Source organism: Atractosteus spatula, chromosome 11 (genome assembly GCF_055471065.1).
Source record: "Atractosteus spatula isolate fAtrSpa1 chromosome 11, fAtrSpa1.hap1, whole genome shotgun sequence".
Taxonomy (NCBI): domain Eukaryota; kingdom Metazoa; phylum Chordata; class Actinopteri; order Semionotiformes; family Lepisosteidae; genus Atractosteus; species Atractosteus spatula.
In genome coordinates, this window is record NC_142716.1 from 12,653,897 (window position 1) to 12,677,112 (window position 23,216).

At 33.1% G+C, this 23,216-nt stretch overlaps 1 protein-coding gene across 1 annotated transcript; it reads left to right on the forward strand.

Moving 5' to 3' along the window:
• The first annotated feature begins 480 nt into the window (after positions 1 to 480).
• Positions 481 to 21,401, forward strand: LOC148823537 (BMP/retinoic acid-inducible neural-specific protein 3-like). Its single transcript, XM_088927461.1, has 7 exons — positions 481 to 689; positions 6,499 to 6,689; positions 11,440 to 11,630; positions 17,130 to 17,235; positions 18,134 to 18,370; positions 19,288 to 19,510; positions 20,244 to 21,401. Exons 1-7 carry the CDS (start codon positions 496 to 498, stop codon positions 21,358 to 21,360), a joined length of 2,259 nt encoding a protein of 752 aa, XP_088783587.1. The 5' UTR covers positions 481 to 495; the 3' UTR covers positions 21,361 to 21,401.
• Positions 21,402 to 23,216: the final 1,815 nt, after the last annotated feature.

Consider the following 23,216-nt stretch of genomic DNA (forward strand, 5'->3'; position numbering starts at 1 on the left):
TTTAGAGCTTGAAATGTTTCTAGAACTTACAAATCAAGGTAAGGATAAACACTTCCAAATAATCCTTCCACAAGTAAATTTTGCATTTATCATTTCATTTCTGTTTACTTACTGTAATGTTCATTCTGATACTGTATGGATTCACGAGTTACAGTACTTGCTTGTTTCTTATGGACAAAAGAATTAAGTGTTAACAAATCTGAATAGTTTCATATGAGTACATATGTGTCAGGCAGTTGTAAAGTATAGGTCAGAATGAACTGGTATAAAGTGGACAGTTTTATTTTTTTTTATTTTTCTTGCAAAGGCTCAGAAACTGTTTGCAGCCAAATAAAAGGAACATGAATTCTGTGGGGGTTGTTCTCTAATTGCTTGCTGTGCGTTTATTTGTGTCTTCACCTAGGTGTGCAGGGAGAGCAGAAAAAATGAAGATTCCAAGTTACCATTGGGGAAATGATATAGTGGTACAGTGCTGTTGCTGAACTGCTCTCTCTGATGGCTCTATGGGAGTGGATAACACTGAGCCTCCATTGCTGGGTTTTAGCTGCTGCAGTGCTTTCAGATCAGCATGCTAGCGGTCCCCTTGATTGGCTCCTTTCAGACAAGGGACCTTTCCACCACACGCAGGAATACACAGATTTTGTCGAAAGGAACCGACAAGGATTCTCTACCAGATACAAAATATACAGGTGAGTAGGGAGGACGAGGAAAAGAAGAATGTCTGACTTTTTGTGGCATAAGGATTGGAACGAATCATAAAAGACTAACGGGGGTATCTTTGGTTGAAGATCTGTCAATAACAAGTATTTCATAAACGTAAAACCTTTTTGAAAAGTGAGCTTGTTATAAATGAGCATTCAAATAACATTACACACAATGCTGAATGTTGTCAAAATACATTCTGTGGAAATTAGTGAGTGCTGGTATTGAAACAACTGTAACAATATAATCCATTGGAAGCATTCATAATAATGACAGATATCTCCCATAAAATTAGCAGGCTGAAGGTCTAGAAAAGAGAGTCATGTCCATATTTTCAGCCAGCTGAATACTTTTATTGAGTTTTGTGAAGTTTTTAATATTAAAAGGTATCTAAATTACGGTAGGAACAACCCTTAGAAAATTATTTTAGAGTTGCCATATTCATAGCTTGGTCCAGACAGGTTGGGGTTTAAAAAAGATGGTGATGTCCTCTTGATTTCTTATAATGAAATCAGCAAATGCACTCATTTATTATTGATATTTATTCTAATAAATAACCAAACAGGTATTGTTACAAAACAAGAACCAGACTAAATTAATGCAAGGAAGTTGTGTACTTGTATGCACCTTGTGCACCATTATCTCTCCTAATTAGTTTTTAAAATAATTACAGTGCAGTATACAGTATAAGAAACTAAGTATGATATCTTTTGCTTTTTTACAAATTACTGTGAAATTATTTTCTTTCTGTCATAACTTTAATATATTGTGCCATCTTGATCATTTATAAAATTTTCAATGCTTATGTACAGTAGTCCAAACATTAAATTCTACTCCAGGAGGTTGCAGGTTCAAATCCTGGGTGGGACATTGCTTTTGTACCCTTGAGTAAAATACTTCACTTAGATTGTACTGGATCAGATTGTATTTGATTGTAAAATGCCTTGCTCTATAATGGATACACAATTAAGTTTCTTTGGATGAAAGAATCACCCAAATACTTTTATAACAATACTGGTGCAGGTACCCACAGCTGCCTTGTGGTTACACATCACTATTTGGCAATGCATGACATAGCAACGACTTTGAATATATTAGCGAAGCAGAAAGGTAGTTGTTTGACTATATTTCATATTCTTTTCATGTAGGTCTCTTTTAATATGAATGGCAATTTTCAAGATATGTCATTCATTCTCATATAATATTGATATGTGCATTCAGCAGGAATAGAAATATGGGACCTGTGATTGCAAAGTGGCCAAAAAAATCCCCTCAAGAATAATTGTGTAAATACTGCATTAAACTGTCTAGCTGTAAGATTTAACAGTGTGATTCAATATTATTTAATGACATACTGTATAAAGATGATAAGGGATTGTATTTCTATTGCACTTACATTGCTTGTTTTGTTTACAGCACATTGTATGAATTAGTACGCCTTGGCAAAGAATTAACATGTGTTAAATGCATACTGTATATAAGCATTCAACACATTCCAAAAATGTATTCTCATTTATTCTAATACTCATTATTTTTTAAAGTGAATATTTGTAACCAAAACCTGAAGGCTCAAACTTAACATTTTTATATGTCACCAAAGGTTAATGTTAACAAACACAGCAAAGAAAAAAAATAATCAGTAAAATATTTTATTGATTAAACATTCACCCTTCCTGAGTCGATACTTACAGAAGTGGCAGCAATCACAGTCAAAAGGCTCTACCAACTTTGTATATTGGGATGGTGCAATTGTTATTCAGTTTTCTTTGTGAACTTTGCTCAAGGTCCATGTATTTGGTTAGGTATCATTGATAGACAACACAGTCAGGATTATCAAACATGCTTTGACAGAAATTGGCAGCAGCTTTTTAACATAACTGCTTTTATTAATAATAATGCTGCCTCCATTATATTTGATTTGTTAGTAGGGATGATGCTGACTATGTGATGTGATTGTTGGCTTTTTGATACATGTAAAGCTTTGAATATAGACCTATAAGGTAAAAGTTTGTCATTTGCAGTATCACTTCAATGTTTTATTGCAAACTTCAAGCATCATTTTAGATACTGGTATATTTCAGTACATACAGGCCATTTTGGGGAGTACTGTAGGATATTTTTGACTTATGGACATTTACTTTCAACTCTGACATAATTGGCCTCAAAGTAGCATCTCTAATGAGTCTCCTCCTTGCATGGCTATAAGGTGTTTTTATACTCTATCCTTCTCTGTGCCTTTCTACAACTCTATGCCTGATTTGTTCTGAATGCTCCTCGGTTTTCTTGGTTTAATCTTTGCTCAAAATTGACTACCTGACTAATGGACCTTATCTACACAGACCAGTTCGGATAGAGAGGCAAGACATTACTTCACCAATTGAATAAGGAGCTTAAGGAAGTCCAAAATGTACAGCACAGCACCAGAGTGGTGTTAGCCAGAGGTTCCAAAAAGTGACTTGCAATATTGAGTGACCAAATATCCATGATACCACCTTAGTGTCTCATCTGAAAGATGATATGATATCTCCTAACAGTCACCACAGTGGGGCAGAGGTTGTCCAAAGGGAAAAGCACAACTCACTGGTCCAACAACACCACTTGCTCCAACAACTTGCTTGTCCTTCTCAATGGCTAGTTCCAGCCTTTTTTAGCCATTGAGATCTGACAAGATTACGCTACCATGTGGTAATAAAGCTGCCAGGCATGGTTAATGTACTTGTGGTGTACATAGTTTTTACAACTCTATTTTTAGACTTTTAAGACTTGACATTACCATATAACTTATTTTTGACTAATGCTAATTTGGAAATATTACAGGTGACAATATTATTTTAACACCAAAGGTTCTCCTACAGAGTTTCTTTTTCTTTACAAATAAGTTAAAATTTTCCATTACATCATATGCTTTTGTATCAGAACAGTTAATGTACACATGCCTATTCTCACAGTTTTAATGGTATGTAACAGCAACAAAGAAGTAGCCATAACAAAATGAGCTGACTCATTCCTCTTTCAATTTTCGACCTTTTCTCTTGATTGTACTAAGACTACTAGAAAGTATAAATATTGTGTAGTTTATCTTTCTTTGTGGTAAATATTTATTTTTTTAAAATCATTCTGTATTCTCTTCTAAATGAAAAGCCATTATTCAGAATGGACAGGTTAAGAACAGCTGCAAAAGCGTTTTATTGTAGAAAAACCTTAGAAGCTGCTGAGCCTGCTCAGGGGTTAAGATAAGACAAGCAGAGCTTATCATAGCCAGGTGTAACTGAAGGAGCATATAATAGAGGGGGATTTACTGTTTCAATTTGCACTTACACATCATTTATGTGCAACACTTTCCTTTACTACAAACAAATTGAATCAGTTAAAAATCTGAGAATGCTTTATTGAAGTGCACAATCTGTATTTCTAGAATGTGTCTGCTTGTACAGAACAGAAATCAAGGTGGCCCACAACTTTGTGCTTTGTAATTAAACTGCCATCCTTTTTTTCTTTTTAAACCCAACTTGACCAAGTCTTTAATAAATTACACATCTGTCTTTTTTAACATTTTATTTTATTGCTTCAGAAATAGAGCTTAGAGTGTATGCTGAAATTACAAAAATTATTCAAAAGTATGCAGCGCTTATCTTTAATTTCCACCATGCTCCCAGTTAGATTAGCTTGAACACTGCCTTGGTCATGTAGAAGAACCTTTCAATACTTAAAGTTCCCTTAAGGAAGTATAGGCAAAACTGCTCTTTGTTGGTGATGTCTCCAATTGTATCTATAAAATTAAATATTATTGAATTATCTATTTTGGCCATATTTCCATCTATAAGTTTAAACTACCTCATACCAGTTTACATAGCTGTGCATTTACTTGAAGCTATGTGATGGAACTGCCTTTTATAGACTATAACAGAAGTGTCCCTTTGCAACCTCAACCTTCCAATACTGAGTCCTTAACCCCAATTACTGCCCAATTCTGTTTCCCAGAACATTATTTGTGATATGATAATATTGTCCAGCTTTGTATTTGTGAGAAAACAAGAATTTGCTTTTAGCCATGTATTTCAAATAAATGTCAAAAACACAAAATTCTGTTTACTAGATATAATATGTTCTAAATGTTACAATTTTACCTGAGATTGTAAAAAATGAAAGCATTTCACAGTTACAATAAAATATACTAAATCATTCTGTGGGAAACCTTAGTTTAAAACAGTAGGAAAGAAAAAGGCTTTAACTTACAATGAGGCTCTGCTGTGAGTGAACAACTAATGATTTTTAAAAATCTGTTCTTGAGAATATTTTTCGTAGCTCAGGCACAAACTACAATCTGGTAACATTTTGCATCTCACTGTCATTTTTATATTGGAGCATTTCATAAGCATAAGCAATAATCAATTATTAGAGATTACCAACAGTCTTTATCATGATAAAGCTTTTCAAATGAGATGATATACTCACTAAAAGGTTTACACTTAGTTTCAGATTGTTTTTTACAAACTTCTGTAATTTTTAACTTAAGTCCCACGACCACGAGTCAAACTCCATTTTCCAAAAGAGTCCATAAACGTGTTATTATTTGGAAATCATTCAGTGCAGTATAATGTTACTGTTGCAGATTTTAAAGGGAAGAGCTGCAGAGTTGAGGGTCCCTTTTAAAAGGGTAATCTATCAAGTGTAGAGAATGACAGCTGCTTTAATATATTAGTGCCCATTATATTGAATGTGTGCAGAACAGCTAACCTTTAGCAAGTGCAGGTGTTACAGGTCTAACATGAAACTTTCGCTGCATTATGGGCATGAGAAAAACATTTAAAATACAGAGGCAAAGATTATATCCTGTATATATTAAATGAAGTACCATGCCTTTTGTATTTCCCTTACAGTATTCTGTGAAAAGAGAATATTGTAGTATTTCCCACATTATCTGTAGCAAATCAATTAATAGTTTGACTCCATAATGGGCATTCTCATTTACTTCTTACAAAAAATAAATAAATATACAGTAACCTACCAGAGAAAAATGAAAACTTTTTTATAAATATATTGTAATGATTATTCAGGTATGGGACACATGAAAGTGAATTACAATTAATCATCATGTGGTAAAATATGCTCCGTGTTACTCTGTGTAGAAATTGAATGTGCACTGTCTTTAACAGACAACTGTCATTTGGTGTTTTGACAATGGCTAATAGAAATAATATAACAACAAATAAAATGTAGTTAAATAAATACCATTCTAAATAAAAAAGTCCAGGACAGTTCTGGTACCTTTTGCTAGAAAACAAGAGAAGTGTCAAGAGAGCATTTTCATATTCCTTTGGTTGACTGTGAATATGAGATATAGATTGTTGTTTTTCACTATTTAGCAAGGTTTCTGTGCTCATTTAGACAGACATGGAATGGACCACATGGGAACAGAGAAGTTTCTTGGTCATTTTCAGATTTGTGTGTTTTCCAGCAATATTTTGTTCTTGAATAAATTATTTATATTAAAAAATTGTATCATTTTTATCATTAGACCTTTGTATTTTTTTTTTACTTTTCTTCTGTTTGGAACTTACTGTACTTGGATGTTCCCTACCTGTTTGGGCTAAGCTTTCAGTTTTCAAAAGTAACCTTTTTGTGATGTTTAATATACCGTATTAGTGTTTGTTTTACAAATCTAACATGAAACTTTTTGTAGTCATTGTTACTGCTGCTGTCAATGCTTTTGCTAAAAATACAATTAAGGATTATCAGTAATGTTTTTATTTTGTCACATTTTTTTTAAGCACAATGATTCTTCTTTTTTTGCAGAGAGTTTGGACGATGGAAAGTGCATAACCTGGCTGTTGAGAGAAGAGATTTTCTTGGCTCACCTTTACCTCTTGCCCCTGAGTTAATAAGAAACATCAGGCTGCTGGGACGCAGACCAAGCCTTCAACTGATTATTGAAAACCTCATAAAGAAATATGGAACCCATTTCTTAATGTCAGCCACATTAGGAGGTATAATCAGTTTTGCAAATGATAAAACATTCCAATTAAGTAGAAATATAGATTTATTGTACTAGGCTAAAAATGAAATGGAGAGGATATGGACTTTGACATGCAACAACATTTAAATCCTACCTAAAAAAACTAAAACAGCAACAAAACTAAAATTAAAGAAGCGATCAACAAAATTCCACCTATGATGTGTAAAAAGAAAATTATACGGATATATTTTTATAAGTACTGTTTTCATTCTAGCTATACAAATAAAAGAACTCACACTGATGTCAATAAGGGAAATAAGCATTATGGTTTAACTATATTAATTTTAAAGCAACGACATCTGCGAAGTGGTCATGCGTCTTTTAAAATCTCCTCCTATTTAAGTTTAATCTATCTATAGTAGATTGGTAGATACTATACTGACAATGATAAATACAGTAGATATAAAGATCCCTTGCTTTTTATAGACATAATGAAAATGCTTTCACAATTGCACAATGAAACTCAATAATGCACAATGAAATTCGTCAATAAGTGAAAATTATTGAGCTACATATGTCATCACACACTCCCACATAATGCTTATTTTGGAAAGGCAGCCAACAACAAAATGTGCCACCGTTGTAAACTATTTGAATTAGTATAATACAGGACTACATATTCCTATCCAGCATTCAAAGTTATAATACTCTAGACCAAACCCAACCTCCACATTGGGCACCCATTAGCTTATGCCTCACTGTGAGTTTAAACTACTTAATCCTCTTGGCTACACTGTTGCTTTTAAGAAAAGTGAGTTCATGCCAAAAAACACCGCTATGCTAATGCATTACATATTGTCTTGTTCTCTGAATTTCTTGAACTTTCTCACAATGTGGTCTCTTTTGTTATTTTTTTGTCACCCCACTCCCCCCAAAAATAAAAGTGAAATATTTACACCAACAAAAACATTTGGATTACAGCTACGGAATGAGTTTTTTAGTTCATTTCAGACAAAGGCTAAGAGCCTAAGCAGATCTGTATCTTTTTAAAAACTCCTGTTTTCCAATTTCAGCATTTTCTTGCAATGGTGTTTTTGTTTTTATTTTTCTTATGGGAAAGTTTGCATTTTTAATTTTGCCAAAACATCAGAATAATGATTATAAGTTCAAATAGTGCCAATTATATAACTGCAATTGAAGCTACAGTATCTACAATGCATGAGGTGCCCATATGCATGCTGTGCTAGATACCCAGTTGTACAGAAGTGATGTGCAACACCTCTTTCTAGTTATTCCCAAAATTGTTGAATACAGAATTGTGCAGTCCTGCAACTGCCTGGTGGTGCAATTAAGACTTAAATTTTGCAACCACTGTGCTGCTGCACACTTATGTGCTGTCAGTCTAGGTCAAATATACATGCAAAAAAACTTGAAAAATAAAAAAAATATATATGTGTATTTAACAAAAAAACTAATAGATAACACTAAAATTCCCAGACTCCCAAACAGATCACTTAAAACCTCAAAAGGGTTTTTGCAATGTCAGCTTTTCTTGATCGAATCATGAATGGGTTAGTTTATTATAATTTATTTTTAGATTCTGTGCTGAGGTGCAAAAAGAGTATGCTATAAAATTTAACGTTTATTAACCTGTTAGTGTTAGTGCTTTCATATGCTGATCATAAACAGTACTACCCACAAACAAGTGGTCAAACAATGTTGTATATAAAATGCTTTTTTATGTCACTACCACAGTGACAATTCAAAATGTGATTTATCACAATCTAACAATGGTAATACAATTTTTATAAAGTTTATTAAAAAAAAGTTTTACAAACACTATATACTTTACACAAACATGATTATTGTTCTGTGTGTATACAGTATAGTAATTAGAAAACCAGTAATTTTGTTTTATGTTGTGATTACTGTTTATTATCTATATTTTAGTGGCAAAATAACCATATCTGTTATTACAATGGCTAATATAATTGCCATTCTACTGCTTATTCCCTAATATTGTGAGTCATACTGGACATGTGTTGTACCAGTAATATTACTGGGTCTACAGTATTACTAAACAGGTACAGTTTTAAATGTTTTCACAATGAAAACTTTTTCCCCACATTACTCATTATTGCAGCCTTGCATAACTCTAATTGGACAACTGATTGTATGGGAAATGTGGTTTCTTAGTTCATGTATGAAATGCCACAAGTTAAATTAAAAACTACATTGCTTAGTGATGTTTTTTTTAGAACAAGTTTAATTTTCTATTACACTGCAGAGTAAGTATTATATGTAATATACAGTATATAGAAACAAATAAATAAGATTTTTGCCCTTATAATTGCTTGCAGAGGAATTGAAAATAAAACAATGGCATGAATAAAAATCGCTGAATGAAAACTTACATGAAATTACTTTGAAATGCACCAAAATATAATATATTATTAATCAAAAACATTTTGTCGTGAATATTGTAGCATTGTGTTGAAATTGTGGTTCTTAAAGAGAATCTCTTGTGCTTACTGAATCTTTAAGGGATTGGGTAAAATCTGGACCGACGGAACACAAGAATGCACACAATAACTGAACAGATTTTAGTGTTTACTTAAAGTGGTTTATTTTTATAGAGTACATTATAAAAAACAGCCACACAACTTCTAGGGAAAGGGAATCAACACATTTAATTATAAATTTGTCTAAATTAGTGTTTTGATAGCATGTATTTTGTTTAGTTTGTACTACACAAAAAAATAAGAACATTATCTAAAACCACAACTTGGTTTTCCCATTAAGGAGTTCTGATGGCTTTGCCCCCCCACATTTAAAATCACTGGTCCTGCCCAACCTTGGTACTTAATAAGTACTTACAGTATGTAACTTAAGTTTGTTTCAGTATATGTTGTTTGTTGTTTGTAATTTGAACCTTGCAAGTGTTCAATGGTAATGTAGTTAAAATGAGTAATGTTAAAACCTTCCAAAAATAACCACAGCAAGTAACCAAGTTAAAGAACTGGTTTAGAAAATGTTTATGAAGAAGGAAGAATACTATTTTGTACCTTCTTATTTTCAGATACCACTAGCAGGTACAGTATATATTATATAACATTCAGAAACATTATTATATTGTTTTTTGTTATTTTCAGCTATTACATTTTTCCCTTTAGTTACATGATTCCAGATTAACTGGATTTACAGAAGTAGGCTTCTAGTACATGAATGTTACAGTACTATACTTCAAAGTACTATACATAGTTTTCTAATTATTGAGAGCTTTCAATCTAACAGATCCAGCCACAATACATTTTTAAAATTTCATATAATAACAATAACAATGATTATTATACTAAAAGCAAATAAATTAAACTACTGATTCAGTAATATCTTACAAAACACAATGGCTCCCTATTGATCTTCTTTGAGAAAGTGAAGGTCTAAATTCGGCATACTGAACAAAACAGTAGTATACAGCAAATACACAAATATGCAAAATGTATTATATATAATGTAATCACTATTGCTCTATCTCAGAATTCATCTAGAAAAGACAAATCATATGAACCTTTGGGTAATAAAATAGAAAAAAAAACTACACTAAAACTAAAATACATAAAACATGAGCATTATCTGGTAGACAATCTGTAGTTTTCATATTAAAAAAACTTGTTTATGTTTTGTGCACATAGGCAAAAAAACAGCTATTGTAAAATTACCTTAATATGTACAGTAAGTTTAATCAGTGTAGTTTGAAGTGAAATCTATAGCAAACATATGGACTGTTATTAAAAAATGGCAAGAGAAATATTACATTTTTGACATCCATGAACAGATCAATCTTTGTCAAGGGTCATGGCATAACATCAATCAAAGCTTCACATAGAGAAATATACTGACTATACAAGAACATCTTAGTTTCCAAGACAAATGGGTTTATTTTAAAGCCAGTACTTTATCTGCTTATAACTCACAAAGGTCAATTATAGGAATTTTATCAAAGAATAGACAACTTGTACCAGCACAACACAAGAACACAAGACAAACTTTTATGTTGTAGTAACCATATTAAAAGAGAATGGATAAGAAGGGCTATAGAATAATTTAACAAAGGAACATTGTTTTATTCTCTAGTATTCTTTTTGTTTTGGAAGTATCCATACACACACTGTACATCTAACATGCCAAACAATTCAAAAGCAAACCAGTTTATTATATTGTTTTCTCTAAACTGACATTTATATTTATTTACAGAACTGTGGTAATATGTCACAGTCCCCATGTATCACAATTTGAAGGAACACCATCTCCCACAACAAAATATCAGAAATAACAATAATCTCTTTGGGCAGCCAACCATTTGGGGGAAGTTTTTAAGACCCTAACTGGTGTTAAACTTACTTACCTAGTCCAAGTGGTTTTGAGAGTCATATTTGAGTATATTTTTGCACCCAAACTGAATAACTTTTTCTCAGTACTGATTATGTTCAAGTTCTGTAATTTGTAAATTTCCTGTACTATTTGGAAAATATACAGTATAATACAATTTTGAAAAAATCACAACTCTATAAATATTTATAAATACTCTATAATATTTAATGAGGTTCCTAGACAGCTCAAAAGTTAAACCTTTATCTCCTTTTGGGCTTAATCGTCTACAAAAAATATATACTTTGTGTTTTGCATTGAGTGATAATGGACATGTAATTAATAGATTTATGAAGATTTTTCTTGAGCTATTTGTTTTTACACAAATCGGTGACATTGAGTTTCATACGCAGGAGAAGAAGCACTGACCATCTTTGTGGACAAAACAAAACTGAGCAAGAGAGCAGATGTGAATGACTATGCCAGCAACAGCTCCATCGTCACACTAGAGACTCTTCATCAGCTGGCTGCCTCCTATTTTATTGACAGAGAGAGTACTCTTCGTAAACTACATCACATTCAGATTGCTTCCACTGCTATCAAGGTATGTTTTGGCGTAGAGCTTACATCAATAATGATTGTTCCTGGATTTGCATTACTCAAAGATCCTCCCAATCAGGTTACCACAGCCTGTTTTTCCTTCACCATTACTGTAATGATCTTAACTCTGATTTTCTTTCTTTAGAAAAAAGGGAAAAAAAATCCTCTTGCAAAATCTACTTCTGATCATTCGTGGCTGTCTTTACCTTTCTGTGGCTCATACTTAGAAAATGAACTGAAACTGTTAAACTTTAGTCACTGTTGATTTTAAGTTTGAAAATCATTAATGTAATTTACAAACAGTAAATCCTCACACTTGGACATTTGTTGTTTTTTTTTTTGCTTTAATATAACTATGGATTACTTGTCACACAGCAATACAGAATGTGGCTATACTTGTTTTTTTACAAAACCAGTTCATACCTAGTTTTTGAGCCAGCTGTTGAGTTTGTCGAATACATTGTTAATAAACATTTGCTTTTAACAAAAAGGGGAGAAACAGATAGCAGTAAGGAAGTAATCCACAGGCAAGACACCAGACAGATGGGAAAACTGTTAGGATTTTTCAAATTGTTCTGCCAGTCTACCTCAAAGTCATCCTGGAGGTACAATTATCTAGACTGATAGAGTTCCTGCTGTAGTGAATTTAAAAAAATGTTAAGGAATTTCTTAGTTGGAATGTCTCCTGAAGTTATAATACTTTTTCTTATGTGCAGTGGTTTGCAAAAGGTATTCATACCCTTTCTATGGTGTTCAATTTTGTGAAATGACAGATCTTTTTTAAAATGTATTTATTTATTAACCTTAAGTAAATACGTTTGTAATATTATGCTGAGCTCACAGTTGACTTATGAGACATTTTGATTGAGGTTTTTATAATTTAGCATTAACATTGAATACATTAAGGACATACTTCTAATTTATTTATCATTTTATTTATTTTAACCAACAATTTAACAGATTGTGATCTCTATAAGGGTAACAATAAAGGATATTTTTAACACACCCCCTACTGTATTTCATGCCACATGAAAATGTGAAAATGGTAAATCAAAAATACATTTTATGAGATATGTCTGCACAAGGAAAACCACTAGTAAAAAAAATTGCAAATCTATATAAAACAGAAAAGGAAAATGTATTTGAGTGACTCTAATAGCAGTTTGTACATTGGTATAATTAGTTGCTGCAGCCCTCACCAGGACAAGTAGACAGTAACTGGATGGATGTATAATTAGTTGTCTTGCTGAGTTGGAAATAGGGTAGTCTTAATGTATTTTTTTATTTTGAGCTTTTAAGTAGAGGGAAAATGCTGATGTAATGTATACTGTCAAATCTTGCATTCAAATCTTAATTTCTGTCAGCTCAATGTGCCCAACCCTGATAGCCCAAATAAACCTCCAACTCACCAACATACTGTACACCAAAAGGTTGGTCAACCAACCAAGAGAAGTTCGAATGCTTTTGAGAGTCTCAGATTGGACTCTCATACCATACTCTCAAACCTGTCATACTGACCTGCATGGGATGCCAGTCCATCACAGACCAATGGACGAAGGGAGAATTTAGAATAACTATTTCATCGAACCAGCATGTCTGTGGAAGGTGGGAGCTACTTAAGCTACTTACATAAATCTTATGCAAACCTGAGAGAATATACAAATATCACACAGCAAGTGTCAGACCCTAGAGCGATTAGGAAGCAGCAGCTCACCCCTGTACCAGCCACATTTCACATATAAGAAATTGATATTCATAATGTATTAGCATTTTATATTAAATTATCAATGCTAACAGTTTTGCATGTGGGTGGTAATGGGGGGGTGATGAAACGGTGTAAATCAGGAATTGACCGAGCGGTTAAGTCAATAAGTGAAATAATTACTCATAATCCTAAAAATTATTACTCATAATAAAACTTATAAGTGCTTTTTCCAGAATACACCTAAGCAGTTGGTATAATTAAAGGCACATGAATTCTTTTTTTCTCTGGCACAGCTTTGGTGAAAAGAGTAATAATCCAGGCACACTTGGTTAAACAAATATTTATTACAATGACAAGACATCAACTACACAACACACCACAAAACATACAACAAACACATTACTCTATGTACAGTATTTACCGACAAGGCATTTCAGAAACCTAACATTCTGGTCACCCAGAAAACCCCAGACAGATACTAAGCAGTAAACTCTTACTGCCTACAGAGGCAACATAAGAGATAAGCCGCCTCTTTCTTATGACACCAATGTGTGTTTAGAAGTCCCAGAGTGTGGTTTGTCTACAATTGAGGTGCCAGAGCCCATTTCCAATGACTTCCAGCACAAATTAAGCACAGGTTGTAATATTCTACTTTCCTGAGGGAATTTATTAAAATATTTTACTGCTATTTCAGTAGTAATTGATATTACATCTCCTATGTGGTCTGATTTAAACTTTACCAGTTTTGCCAGAGAATAAAAAGTGAAAAATCAACTCAACATCATAAATACAAAATTAAAACTAAAATTATATTTATATGTATATACTGTATAGTAGTTATAATGCATCTTTAAGAATCTAGATACAATGGGTAACACCAAGCAAGTTGATGTTTGCTGAGATGCAAGGTTCCCAGATTCAGTGATCAAAGCAATATTAGTTTACCTTGGTTTACCTTAGTAAATTCCTTGGTTATGTCCTAGGTTAATGATTAGCTGTCATCAACAGTCAAGGAACAAAGCATAAAACAGACAGACCAAAAGAGACAGAGAAAAGGACACAGCAGAGGAAGACAGAAGGAGATAGCTCCTTGTCCTGAGCATCCATAAAGACCAGATTGGAGTAAAGTATTTGAACCTTTGAACCAAGAGACCTTGCTATTCTGTTGTCATTAGGAGTTTTGTTTTCCTGTAATTTTGCTTTCCTAAATTATTTTCCTGCGAAAATAATTCCTCAGTTAAAAACAGTTAGTGGGTGCAATTTTAAAATAGGGAGATGGGTTTCCCATTCACTTTGTATAATCCAAGTTCACAGAGGGAGAGATTTAACTGCAGGTTGTATTCTGTGTAGTTTAGAAGGCAGCTTTTTCTTATTTTGGCTTTTGTAGGCATCATATAAGTGTTGAATACTTGGTAACAGCCTAGGATTTTTGTGAGTGGTCAGGACTTAGACCTCTGTTATGCCTAATTTGTAAATAGCCTAAGCTGTATGTTTAATGTTGTGTGTTGTTTAGTGTGTCATTGTTAATAAATATTTGTTGAGTGCTTGAATTACTCTTTTCACCAAAATTGTGTTAGAGAGGAAAGAATTCAGGCTCCTCTAATTATACAAACCACTATATAAGATATATTTTTTGCAAAATCATTTGCAAGTTGGGGGTTATGATTGTTTATTTTTCTTATTGATTAATCCTCTCTGTCATTTCTGATATTTCTCTATTTTCGTAAATTTGTAATAATATATTGTATGTGTATGGCTGCATAAATACTACTTGGGAAGGCTGGTAAGATTTTGGACGAATGTATTCAATACATTTATCATCTGATTTTGTAATGTGTTATAGGTAAGCATATTTAGTCAGTAAGGTGAAAAGCTTATAAGGCTTTTGAATTGTTCTGTTCATTTTATTAGGTATAATAAATCACCTAAATAAAAGAGGTGATTTTCCTTTTCTTAAGGTTTATTTGTCACTTAGCCACATTTCACATTGTAACCAATACATCTGAGATAGGGACACAATTAGAAAAAATGCTTCAAACACCAAGAGGATGTACTGTATACTGTATCTGTCACGCTGCCTTTTTCTGCCTAATAAGATAGAATAAATAATTACTATATCCTAATTAAATTAAATATAAAAGTGTCTGAAAAAATAACAATTTGGAGAGAAAAGCTTTCTCAATGGGTATACCAAAAAAAGAGAGTAATCTAAGGTTTAATTTAGTAAGATGATCAAATATGGCTGTTTACACTTAATGGGTTTTGCATCCTTTTAATAATCACTATGAGGATGATAAAAAAAATATTAGGATGGCTTTTATATGAATTAACTTCAACAGAATTTCATAAAATGATATAAAAACAAGATGAAATCCTCATGAATATGTAGGAAAAAATACCAGCAACACTCTAAATATGTTATATTATTTCTTAAACATGTGAATTGGATACACACGCAGGACATACACAGGAAATCTTGCCCATTACTTTGGAAGTTCAACTATTCTTGTGAGAAAAATAGGAACTGGACTAATTTTAAGGCTTAGGCTTCAGCCATCAAACCTTTCCGAGCATTTCAGCTTGATGTTATAGGTACTTTGTATTTCTCACATTAGATTAAATGTTGTTTAAAAAGGTTAAATTAAGGAACATCATTGAATTAATAAGAATGTGTTACCATATCAATAATGAAACATTTAAATAAATTAGTTGTACTTCAATGCATTTCACACTAATTTATACCAGGTCATCGCAACATGATAGAATGTGTTAGAACAGCAAATTGAAATGTGTCAGTCAATATATGCAAAAAAGGTAAAAAAAAAAATAAATGTTATACAGCAGCAAATATAAGAACACAACTAAAAAATGTGTGCCTCTCTCTTTGTACTGTACGTACAAGAGAAAAATTTTAATGAGGTAATTACAATCGATAAAATGCCCACAGTCTGGAATAAATTAGCCATTTGAAGCACAAAAAATTAGACTCATATATATGTTCAATATCTTTTTACACAGTGCAACTATTATCATTAGGGAGATAGTGTTATTAAGCAACCCCATTGAACAAGGAAGGTGAATTGCTCAGTGGGAAGGTATAACTCCTTGTGTGTGACAGTCAAAGCAAAATGCAGAATGTGTATTATTAGACTCATTTTTTAGCATTATTCTTCTAGTATTCTTTTTATGCTCTTACTGATGAGGTACAGTGGTGTGGAGCAATTCCTGGTGTGCTATCTGTAGGGAGTTTACATGTTCTACCCACGTTTGTGTGGATTTCCTCTGGGTGTTCCAGTTTCCTCCAGCATACAGAATTTGAAATAGTCAAAATAATAATGGTTTCCTCTAACAACAATGCCCACAAGAAATGGCAATGCAGTGCAGATGGGTATAGTTTGCATCCACCAGTCTTAATTAAGGTGAATTAATTACAGTATGTGTAGCTTTGGGATTACCTTTATTGTAAAAACCTTCTAATGTCCATCTGTTCATTTATTATTGTCTTGGTGTCTTGTTCATACCATGTCCTATTCCCTACCCTGTATCTATTGCATACTGTATGCATGTCATGTCTCCAACATTCCTGGGAAAAAGTGGTAAGCAAGTCAAGAGGTGCTATGTTCCCTGCTTTTGTAACTGTGTAAGCTGAACACTGTATTTGTGAATATATTTCTTAGGGCTGTTTTGCCTATGCAATAAGGAGCATTAAAACCCATTTCTGGTTTTCCAATTGATACAACCCAGTATGTAAATGCTGTACAATAATGTCTAAGAAAACACAACGTCTTTTATACCTAGGTAACGGAAACTAGAACAGGCCCACTTGGATGCAGTAACTATGACAACCTAGATTCAGTTAGTTCTGTTCTGGTTCAGAGTCCTGAAAACAAAGTTCATTTACAAGGTAGGTATTGCTGTTTTATATTAATACTGTTAATACTGTTAATCGGTCAGAATTTTATGAATTGAAATAAAATTACTGTAAATCACACCTTATGATAAAATTGTAAACACTTGCTGAAAAGAAAGACTGTGGCTACTGAAATATTTGAGAATGAATTGAGTTATGTCAGACCATGAATCAGCGTGCTATGGTTCTGTTTACAATCAAGAAAAATGTGAAAACACAATGTTTTTGTATTAAATAAATATTTTTATATTGCATTATAAACAAAATAAGTGAGACAAAATACCAAAAATGAGAAAAATGACAAAAAAACAAAATAGAAAAATGCTGTTATTCAAATACAGTATACTCTTTATATGTTATATAATGTACATTAAATGTCCACAGCTACTCTCAGTAAATTCACGAAAATTATGTTTTCTAACAGTAATGTATTTAGAACTGTATTAATTATTTTTCAGGGTAGAGGTTCTTTCCTGAGTTTGTGCATAATTTATGCTGATTTAGCTAATTGGAGTTTAATACTAAGGTCTACGTTATCAGGAATTTTACAAGAAGTGAACTTTTAAATTTTCTCTACATTTAGTCATTCAATTGCCAGTTTCAGATGGCTTTTTGATATTGCTTATTCTTTTCTTTGTGTAAGCCAATTTAGCTTACATGTGGTACAGAAGATTCTCTCCAAATTTTAACTAGGTAGAATTAATTTGTTGCTTCAGATCTTTGGACTATAAAATGCTATAAATATATGCTAAAAAGTAAAAACAGAAAAACAGCCCCTGCATTTTAATATATAAATCAAAGTCAGTCCAAGGGAAACAATGTCAACGTCTCTAATTATGCAATGCATCTTCATCTTTGACTTAAAAAAGTGTTTATTTTTTTTATTCATAAGGTCTGCAAGTGCTTTTGCCAGATTACCTGCAAGAACGCTTTGTACAAGCTGCTTTAAGTTACATTGCTTGTAATTCTGAAGGGGGATTTGTCTGTCAGGATAATGACTGTTGGTGCAATTGTGATCACAAGTTCCCAGATTGTAACTGTCCTTACATGGATATTCAAGCAATGGAAGAAAGCTTACTTCGAATTACTGAAACTTGGAGTGCCCTTTACAAAGAATTTGAGGACTCAGGTAATAACATGGAAGCAAAACAAAAATGATATATATATATTTTTACTGTAATACATATTTAAAAATAAAAGAAAAATGTAAGTTAATTTAATGTGCAACTAACAATGTATATTCTGTTATTATTTTAAACATTATTTTCCTTAGCAAATAATTTTTTTTTTTAGTACCTACAGTAGGTTCTGTTGCTTTGAGTTTCACGGCTTCTGAATTAAATTACTTGTTTATTTTTAACTGTTAACGGACTTGCCATGTAACAAATATTCTGAAACTCTTTATTAAGTATATACAGTAGATAGTATAATAATGGGAACATACTGTATGTGTAGCATGATTAGTCTTCCATAAAATATTTGTTTATTCCCAGTCCAGCATTAAGCATTGAGGCAATAGCAGCCAATGGATAAGTATGCTTAGCCACTTAAGGTCAACCTGCTATATTAATTCTGTAGTTAATACAGTACATTTTGTTAAATATTGGTAAGTGCATTTACATGAAAATGTTTTATTTTTAGACCAAACAATGTCGGTAAAACCGACATAAAGCATAAGCATAAGCATAAAGCTTGAGCTTTGTCCTCCTCAATGGAGGATATCAAAAAGATTCAAAATTACTGCACATTCAGCAAAGTATTGGGTTACAAATCAAGATGGGATGCAAATGCAGACATGAACCAGAGTAATGAAGACCTGTTCCGTAATCCTGAATATTTGTGTTTGTAGAGTAGGTTTGGTTTGTGTGATGAGATGTGTATGAGCCATTCTTACTTCAGAACCACAAGATGTGTATATATTACCTAATGATGAAACTAACTTTTGAAAATGTATTTAGATATGTGACTATACATGCAACCATGTACAGTAACTTTTATTTTGATATGTACAGCACAGTTTTACTTTTTTTTCCCCCTGATTTTCAGAGGAGTTCAAAATGTTTCTTGCAAGGCTACCACTGAACTACTTCCTAAATATTTCAACTATACACCACTTGTGGTCAATGGACACCAGTTTTCAGCGTCGGTATGAGCAGCTGGAAAACAGTATGAAGGGCCTCTTGAAGAGGGCTCAAAGAGTGGTATACAAGATCTTCAGCCTGAGTAAGAGATGTCAGAAGCAACCTCAAGTCATACTGCCAAGAGAAAGGTTAGTGCAATGTAGCACACTAAATTTAAAAGAAACTAGTTAAAAGCTTGACAGATTATAAATGTATGCAAATGTTTATTGTTACACATTTTATTCCTGTGGAATATCACTGAATGTATACACAAATCACAGAAGATAAGAACATTTGTGGATTTACCTAAATGATAAATTTGGCAATTTGTAATGCAAATTCATTACATTACTTACATTACTTTGATTATTTGTTAAGGAAATTATTACACTGTACTTTAGTTGAGAGAACAGCATTCATAGTTTGACATTTAAAATATGAAGGTCCAATTTCTTTGTAAAAACATCCTAAATGTTTCATTTAAACTACTCATACATTAACTTTACTAGCTTGAACAAAGGTAATCCAAGGTGCACTTTTATTTTCATCTGCTTCAGGTATAGAAAATGGTGACAATATTTTTTTTAATTGTTCATTATTTGAAAAAAAAATTGTGACATGAAAGATAGAGAGCAGACCTTGGAACATTTACAGTATGTGTTACTAAACTGCATAACATTCTATCAAATATTTTACAGGAATATACATTTGTAAGAGGATATTTTGTGAGATGTGGTTTTAAACAAAAGAATGTATAATTAAAACAAACACTCATTGTAATGTTACAAGACAGACTCCACTATAACTATAGTAACACGTTATCTACAGTGCATTCATTTTACTTCATATTTAAGTGATGAATATTTAATTTTATCTTTTTAGGCCCCAGATATACTGGCTGAACCATTTCCAAGCATTATTGTATTGCTCTGAAAATAATCAATTAGGAATATTTTCTGAAGAAACACATACCTGCATTTGTGCCTATGGTCAGAACACCTGCCAGCTGGCTACTCCATGCATGCTAGGAGAAGGTCAAGCTTGTGCAACTTGTGCTGCAGACAATCACACCCGCTGTGGAAGCTGCAATTCTGGTTATGTGCTGAGCCAAGGAGCATGCAAACATTTGGTCGCTGACTCAACTGAAAATTACTTGGGTTTTGAAACAGACCTGCAAGATCTTGAACTGAAATACCTCTTGCAGAAAGCTGACAGGAGGCTTGAGGTCCATGCTATCTTTATTAGCAATGAAATGCGACTCAACAGTTGGTTTGACCCATCGTGGAGGAAACGGATGCTTCTAACATTGAAGAGCAACAAGTACAAGTCCAACCTTGTCCACATGTTTTTGGGTATTTCCATGCAGATTTGCCTCACCAAGAATAGCACACTAGAACCTGTACTTTCATTATATGTCAATCCTTTCGGTGGTAGTCATTCAGAGAGCTGGTATGTGCCTGTGAATGAGAACAGCTTTCCAGACTGGGAACGGACTAAAATTGAATTACCCCTTGAGTGCTTTAACTGGACCTTAACGTTTGGAAACAAGTGGAAAACATTTTTTGAAACCATTCACATCTACCTAAGAGGAAGGGTGAAAACACAGAGTGCCAACAGCAGTGACAGCATTTATTATGAACCTCTAGAATTTCTTGATTCCTCAAGAAATTTGGGCTACATGAAAATCAACAGCATCCGAGTTTTTGGCTACAGCATGCACTTTGATCCTGAAGCTATTCGAGATCTGATTCTTCAGTTGGATTACCCCTACACTCTGGGATCACAGGATTCTGCATTATTACAACTGCTGGAAATTCGTGACCGTGTGAATAAGCTTTCACCCCTAGGACAGCAGCGTCTGGACCTTTTTGCCTGTCTTCTCCGACATAGACTAAAACTAACAACCACTGAGGTGGTTCGGATCCATTCATCATTGCAGGCTTTCGGCGCTAGGTTGCCAAACTCACTGGACTATGAAACCACAAAATTATGTAGTTAACAACATTGTAAGCACATATTAAAATCTCCATTTTAACACATTTATTCAAACTGTGTGTTCATACTACACACTATGATGGAGATTTTCTTTCTGCTGCTGGCCAATGACAGGTTTGAACGGAAGACAAAAATAATAAACTACACTTGATGCACTAGAAAACACTGAAACACAGTAATTTCTAAGTATTGAGACCAAATGATGGCAAACTTTGCTTTTAAAATCGAATTTGTAATTTTTATATGTATGTTGCTACTCTTGATGTGTGCTTCCCATCATGGGGAGAACATAAAAGTGATGTCAGTAAAGTTTTGTAGATAATTCACTATTAAAAAGTATATCAAGTACATATTATGGGACTGTTATTTGAGATATTCATTTTAGAGCAGATGGATATTGTAGATTTGTAATCTACATGATTTAGATGTGTAAAACTAGGAACCTTTTAATATTCAGACAATGTACTGTATAAAGATGGAGCTATTATAGATTAAGAATTAAAGTCCACCAGCTGTCATAATTATAGTGAGTGTACAGTATATTCAATATCCTTGCAAAAACATATACCTTTCATATTTTAAATATAATCAGCAGGTTATGCATTGTAAAAATATCTTACAGCTGTACAGTACAATGAAATGGTGAGTATATGTGCTACATTCTAAAAATAATTCTTTGGTTCACTGGATAAGGTCCTTGTTGTCTTCATATTACCTATGCCTGTCAGGACAATGTGACACCCTGTAGGCAAAATGAACTACACAATATTCTGGTACAATTCCACCCATGCTGGTGTCCCTAATAGCTTATTACAGGCCAGACAAAGTGGTTCGAGCAAGGACATTATAAAACTACAATACTGCACTGGGTGAGGAAAAAAGTTATTGTATTTCTTAAGAAGAAATCAGAAGAAAAGACTGTGCCACTGAAGGTCAGACATAACAAAAATGACATGAATTTTGCACTTCAGTGCTTTCCCAACATGTGCTCTTTTCAAAACTAAATTTCAAACTGTTAAAGTCAGGTAATGTGGATGGAATTTTCTTAGAGGAATATAGTAGGGTGTGAGAGTGGGATATAAAAACTGAGAACTTTTTCTTAAGCACTGCAAAAAATGATTTGAGAGATCAGTTGAGATGAACTGAATGTCAGTTATTTAAAAAATATGGTGTTCATTTTGTTTCTGAAATATTACCCATTTCTTAAAAGTCTTATAAATCTGCTGATTTGCTGCTCCAGAAGTTCTGTTCAAATGCCATGTGAACTGGATTTGCTTAATAGAAGTCTGAAATCATTGTTACCTTTGCCTCCAGTCTATCCAAACTGAAATGACAGTGTGATATCACAAAAGCATTTAGCCATGTTCTTTCTTATATTTCCATACAATTAATTAGACACTTGAGAAGACCCCATATTAGGATATTTTAATTATTCTGGTTTACTTACATAGTAATTGAAAGTGTGATTTCAATCAATGTGTGATACAATTTGGCAACGTCGGAAATAACTTGAAGTGTATCACTTCTGTAACTGGCTCAGTGCATCAGACCTGTTACCTTCACTTAGCCAAAAGCTTGAAAATTCTGGATTAAATTAAAGTTTTTTTTTCAATGCAGCAGTAAGAGTTTGTGCAATGCACTGAAAGATCTGTGCTTGGTTTCTCAAAAAAATACCTGTTTTCCTCTGGCTTTACCTGAAGTGAGTTGGCTCACATTAGCAGTGATCCCATAAAAATGAGTTGATGTCCATGTATCTTATGTAATCATCTACAAACACAGTGGGCGGGAGTGAAAAACATATTTAGCAGATTCTTAAGATTTGGAATGCCATACACCTTCATTAGGTACAGTATATTCAAC

What these genes read in the sequence shown, in the direction of transcription:
- LOC148823537 (XM_088927461.1), top strand. Translation starts at nt 496, where the DNA reads ATGGCTCTATGGGAGTGGATAACACTGAGCCTCCATTGCTGGGTTTTA. An exon ending in AAACAAAGTTCATTTACAAG is followed by an intron (nt 17,236 to 18,133) that starts GTAGGTATTGCT and finishes TTTATTCATAAG; the next exon opens with GTCTGCAAGTGCTTTTGCCA. An exon ending in GTCATACTGCCAAGAGAAAG is followed by an intron (nt 19,511 to 20,243) that starts GTTAGTGCAATG and finishes TTATCTTTTTAG; the next exon opens with GCCCCAGATATACTGGCTGA.